The sequence below is a fragment of the Pundamilia nyererei genome, unplaced genomic scaffold (assembly GCF_000239375.1).
Source record: "Pundamilia nyererei isolate P.nyererei 1_Seehausen unplaced genomic scaffold, PunNye1.0 scaffold00064, whole genome shotgun sequence".
NCBI classification, from domain to species: domain Eukaryota; kingdom Metazoa; phylum Chordata; class Actinopteri; order Cichliformes; family Cichlidae; genus Pundamilia; species Pundamilia nyererei.
This window is the reverse complement of record NW_005187465.1, coordinates 2962479-2968525: the sequence shown is the minus strand read 5'-3', so window position 1 is coordinate 2968525 and position 6047 is coordinate 2962479. Positions and strand designations below refer to the sequence as shown.

The following is a 6047-nucleotide window of genomic DNA, read 5'->3' as shown; positions in this document are numbered from 1 at the left end:
ATGCTCAATATCTTCTCTGATCTGGACTGGATGATGTGCTAGGAGCGAAAAGATGCCACATTGTTTGAGGGAAATTAAAATGATTAATCCACAGAGGGCTGAATTCAAAGACAGAGAAAAATACAGCAGGCTGGGCTATTTAGCCAAGAAAATACAGCAGGCTGGGCTATTTGGCTATTTAGCCAAAATTTCATTGCAGTAACTTCAAATGATGGTCAGTAGTTTGTAAGGCACCAGAGACATTTGTATGTGTATGTATTAGAATAAGTCTTTTAAAGACTGATGCGTTGCATATATGACGACTCTTGTTACTTTTGAGATGAAAAGTTTGACTCATTCATCGCATCGTTATCAGAAGCAGTACAGTGAGGGAAAAGAGACATTTAAAAAAATAGAGAACGTTTTAGTATGTGTCATATGATTGAATGAAGCAGGACAGTGTGATTAACCACTGGGTCGCTCATTCATCTTTACTTTGTTGTCTTCTTTCTTGCTCCTAGTGTCCCTCTCTGAGATAAGCTTCCTGGCGATCATAGTTGGAGGTGCTTGTGGCGTAATCCTGCTCATTCTCACTATCATTATGGCAGTGAAGTTCTACAAGAAAAAGAGAAGGGAAGATGACTTTGAGCTGCACGAGCACGATTTCAAAGACCCAACTGTGTGGTGAGGGCCAGAGAACTCTGTGTTTTGGGACTGGTGTGGACTCTGGTTGGCTGTTGGGTTGATTTTCCTGGAGGAGATGACTAATAAGGATAAGGGCATCTTCGTCTATGTTTTTTCCTCTATTGTGAATGTCTTGAATATTAATGTATTTTTTTTTTATTCAGTTATTTCAGTATTAGAGCTCAAACACCCTTTCCAGTCTGTACACTTTTGTATGTGTGTATATACTATTGAGACTTTTTTACAAAGTTGGTCCTGATTGTGACTACTGAATACTTTGTAACAGAATTTTTTAAATGTAGGTTATGGATTATAATCATGGTTGGTTTTTATAATGGTGGTTATTAATACTTGTTCACAGCAGCAGTTCTAACTGAATGAGTGAGGCTGTTTTTCTGTATAATCTTTAGCATTTTACCATTTAGTTAGCATCTTTCAATCACAGGTTATTTTATTGTAAATTTTATAGATGTCAATTTTAACTAGAGCACCTTTTTGAGGTAATTGTACGTGGTCTTCAACATAAAGAAAAGCTGATACTGCTGCGGTGAACTGAGTTAAATGCGCTCTGCTGCCTGCTACTAATGGGTTACATTACAGCTTTGGCAGATGAAAGCTGTCTGGGCAAAATCTTCTGCTTTCTCGGTGAGCAGCAGCTGCAAGAACAACTGTTGCTTCACAGCACTTGTCATTTTATAAATCCAAGATCCAGGGAACAGTGAATGGGTTTTAGTGCAGAAGTCTTGAACTGTCGAAGGTAAAAATCAGTTCATTGATTTTCTGGGCTCTGGGCTGGGTTGGTTTCAAGTCGAGGAGTCTGGGTGTCTCCTTCTCTATATATAATTTTTTTTTTTTTGCTGAGGTAAACCAGTGTTGTTTTGTATATTTGCTTCCCTTTTGATTGAAGCCAGTATCTCACAAATAGTCCTTCTCATTGCATCTGTGTTTGTGTGTGACTGTTTGGTGGGGGTGCTTCAGCAAACCCGAGGAGGCAGAGCATCTGACAGCCATGCAGAAGAAAAAAGAGGTCAGTTCAGACGATGAAGAGTCTGAGCCCAGCAGTGGAGATGATGATGATGACGATGACGATGACGACGACGACGATGACGATGATGATTAGATAGATGTATTTTTCTTGAATTCAATTTGTTCATTCACACAAATTTATTGGGCTGATCATGTGGATGTGATGCATTCAGAAAGTTTTGCGACCGCCCATGAAAAGCAGAAACTTCTGATTGAAATCTAATTTTTCCCTGTAAAGAAACTCTCCCTGTGCACCTCTGGAACACTTCCACCATAGAGGCTACTTTTAGATATTAACCTTATATTAAAATGTGAGTAAAAAGAGAAAAGCAGTGACTTGCAAATAAGTTAAAACTTTTATTTATTTGGAAAAAAAATCCCAAGAAAAAATGTTGACATATTACAATGTATTTGTTTTGTTTTAAAATTTTATGTCAGCAGCATGTTTCATAAAATTCTGGATTTATTTCACAGTTTTTCTTAATTTCATCATGTTTTTTTAAGGAAGACTTGTTGACAGTATAGAAATGGATGTAGCTTCTGTGACACTGCTCCCTGGTCTCTGAAGTCTTTGAGGTTTTGAAGCTTTCAGATGATGTTGCCATCTTGGTTTTAAAAAACTGATATGATGAGGCTGATATGAAACCAGATCCTTAGATGATGTAATGCTGGTTTGTTTTAAGACTCTTTCATACAGCTTCTTCTTCTTTCTTTCTTTTTTTCTTGCCTCAAAGCTACTTCCATGTTTTATACTGTCTATGGATAAACTGAGCTTCTCTTGGATTCTCTTCTGAGACTTCTAGTTTGCTGCTCTCCAGTTTAAGATGAGCATATACAATAAAATATCTGTCAACATTTTATATCTCTTCTTAGTACTTTTTCAGTTAAATATCAGGTTATTACTGCATTCTGCTTTATTGACATTTTACTTGCTGCTTTATTGACATTTTACTTGCTGCTATAGTGTAGTTGACAGGATTAAAATATATTTGGCTGAACCCACATGTTATCTTTGCAAAGCTACCTTTTTTTTCTTCCTTGCCAAAAAGCTTGCATTTGCAGACAGCAAATCTCGACCAATGACATTTCAGCTGAGAAAATCAAGTGTGTTAAGCTCCTAGCATTAAACAGAAGTCATGTGCAGGTTACAACGGTTGGCTAAGCTCACTCCTTTTTAACTATTACAAATTATTTCCACTTCCCAATGTGACGCACCAACCAAAGCTGACTGATTCCAGCTTTTTCTGCACGAATAAAGAACTTACACGACTATTTCAGTACTCCACATACATACTCCAGTATATAGGCACCGATGTCTGAAATGTGTTGAGTTGTCATTTCATTTTTTAATAACTGGGACAAATAAATGCCAGACTTGTTCACTGTACTGTTTATGATCGCTATGTTGCTTTGTTGTTGTGTAATCTCATTGGGGATTTCTACTCAAAAACTGGACATGTATTGCCCTTCTGGGGTGTCCATGAATGTTTACTGTTAAATAATTGAACTGTAGATGTGTAAAGCGTAGGCCCTAGTAAGATGTTTCATTGCTAACACTACCCTGTTGCCAGTGTAGATAGTGCTTATCTGTGCTGCTGCCACAAAAATGTGTCTCTTTCTTTCTAAAAGTTCACCAACAGGTTTATGAGCAATGACTACTGTTTACTTCACGGACAACTAGCAAGTTTGTGTTCTGCTTTTTGTATAAAAAGTGAAAAATAAAAATTTCTGTTCAGCGACTTTGGAATAAAGTTTTTTGTTTTAATCATAAAGGCTTGTGAATTCTTTTTGAATAGAAGTGATCAGGGTGTGTACATAGAGGCTCGATATTAACAGCTCAGTAGCATGGAAGAGAATGCAACATACCAACTGTCAGCCACTCCTCGGTGTGTGTGACAGTGAGTTATTGTAAGTCACTCTGCCCTAAAACAGTTGATTGCAGCTTACAGTTTGTGCTGGAAAGTCACTTTGATGTTTTCTGTGTCTTCAAATAATTTGAAACACTCTCACTGGGACAGTTATTGAAAGGATATTGGTGACTTTACTTTGACACTGCTCACAAAGAGCATAAATTCACAAAAACATCAAATAGATGTGGAACACATCACTGGTAACTTGAATGCTCATTTTTTTATATTCCTGAAATTGAATTACATTGTTACCTGTTATGTTCATATCTGTCCTAAGATAAATCTAACTCAAGCTGCTGGAACAATATTAGTTACTAAGGCGGGGTGGAAAGACTGGGACATGCAGGAACCTGCCTGGAATTGTCCAAGCTTGTCAAAAACCCCATCTGTCTCCCTACCAATTCATTTTTTCATTTTATATTGTGCGGTGTATTTGTTATCATTGAAAACAACTCACTGAACCATATGTACCATATTTAACAATCACAGAACCACATAAATGTGCTGTGCTTTTTTTTGCTGTGAGAGATTAACTTACCTCTCGTTAAAAGAAATAATGTTTTGGTGTGATATGACAGTTGGATAAATAGTTCCCAACTTTTCCCACTGCTGATGTCCGATAAAGTCATTGTGGCCAAACATGTCGACTCTGGTCTTGTTTGTTCAAAGGACTTTGTTCAGATGCAACTTTGTAAACCTAATCTGGGCTGCCATGTTCTCTGCAGAGAGAAGAGGCTTTCTCCTTGGAGAAAGACATATTCAGACTATTTCTAACTGTGCTGTCATGAACTGTAGCTTTTCACATGCTAACTGAGACCTTTTCACTGCTGTTTTTTGTACACATCATTCTAACCTTTCTCTTTGCACATAAATATATCTATGAAATGCACTTTATGAAATAATCTTACTTTTTTTATATAACTGTACTTACAGCTGTCAGAAGTATATGTACACTCATCATGGGCATGAATGTCAGTAATTTAGGACTTTTAACGATTTCTTTGTTCATTTTCCAGGATGGAATGATTACACAGTAAACATTTTAATTAATGTAGAAAAACAAGAAGGTGCCCAAGTTTGGCATGTTTTATGAAAGTGAAGTGAAGGTGAGACTGTACCAGTTGTCAAGCATGGCAGTGGTATAACCATGCTCTGAGGCTGTTTTTCTTTAAGTGGTACAGATACATTACATGTGATTGGGGGCGACCGTGGTTGGGAAGCTCATCTTGTAACCGGAAGGTTGCCGGTTCGATCCTCTCTCCAGCTCTGTCTGTCCTGGTCATTGTGTCCTTGGGCAAGATACTTCACCCTACCACCTACTGGTGTTGGCCAGAGGGGCCGATGGCGCGATATGGCAGTCTGCCCCAGGGCAGCTGTGGCTACAACTGTAGCTGCCTCCACCAGTGTGTGAATGTGAGAGTGAATGAATAGTGGAATTGTAAAGCGCTTTGAGTGTCTAGAAAAGCGCTATATAAATGCAATCCATTATTACATTACACAAAGTGGGGTAAGAAGGAGAAGGAATACTTCCAAATTCTTTAGCTTCACCTCAAATCAACAGCTAGACAGTTGGAGCGTGAACACGGCGGCATACATTACATCAAAACTGGTTTTGGAATGGATAAAGCACACTAACATTAAGCTGCTAGAATGGTTTTCCCAAAGCCTCAACCCTGTTGAAAATTTTACAAACTACACTTGAAAATCAGGTCAGTTCAAGAAAACCAACCAATTTAAACAATCTCTACTAATTCTTAAGAGAGGAGTGGTCAAATATACAAGTAGATTTATGCCAGAAGCTTGTTGACGACTACCAAAAGCATGTGGTTGCAACTAGCTAAGGTAATTTTACCAAATATTAGTGGGGATGTTTGTATATATTTTGGCCTGTGTGCATACTTTTGGCCCTGTGTAGATTAGAGAAACTCCAAAATCCTTTCAATCTTGTGCCTCAATTCTTAGTTTTTCAAACTTTTTCAGGCTGTATGCTGTAGAATTATTCCACCCTGTAAAAAGTTCAAAGAAATCATTTAAACACCAACATTAACATCACTGTCCACAGTGAAGCAAATGTCACGTCGCCTCGGACTGAGAGTGTATCAAACAAGAAAGACACAAGAACTACGAAGTGTATGCAAACTTCTGACCAGAGCTGTAGTAAGGCTAACACGAAAGGATTTTTACTTGTACTGAAGTATTTTTACAGATTCACGTGTTTTGCTGCAGTAAATCCAGATACCAAGATTTTCTTTTAAAAGTCTGAGGTAAACTTGAAAACATCTGCAAGTCATAATGCATTATGTGAGGGACATGTCTACCGGTAAATACAATATAATTATGTTTTGTACTGGCTGTAAATTGACGTGCTCTCTGTGTAGTTACAGTCATCCTGCACAGGTCTGCAGTAGCTCTCTTGTCTTCCTGCAGCACGATGCTGTTGTTTTTTTT

At 37.9% G+C, this 6047-nt stretch overlaps 1 protein-coding gene across 2 annotated transcripts in view; it reads left to right on the top strand.

Annotated features, from left to right (window-relative positions):
- Positions 1-3423, top strand: part of mpzl2b (myelin protein zero-like 2b) — an 11348-nt gene extending 7925 nt beyond the window's left edge. For both annotated transcript variants that reach the window (XM_005735600.2, XM_005735599.1), the window contains exons 4-5: positions 501-663; positions 1642-3423. In XM_005735600.2, coding sequence (XP_005735657.1) covers positions 501-663; positions 1642-1783 — 305 coding nt within the window. In that variant the 3' untranslated portion in view covers positions 1784-3423. The remainder of the gene's footprint in view (positions 1-500; positions 664-1641) is intronic.
- Positions 3424-6047: the final 2624 nt, after the last annotated feature.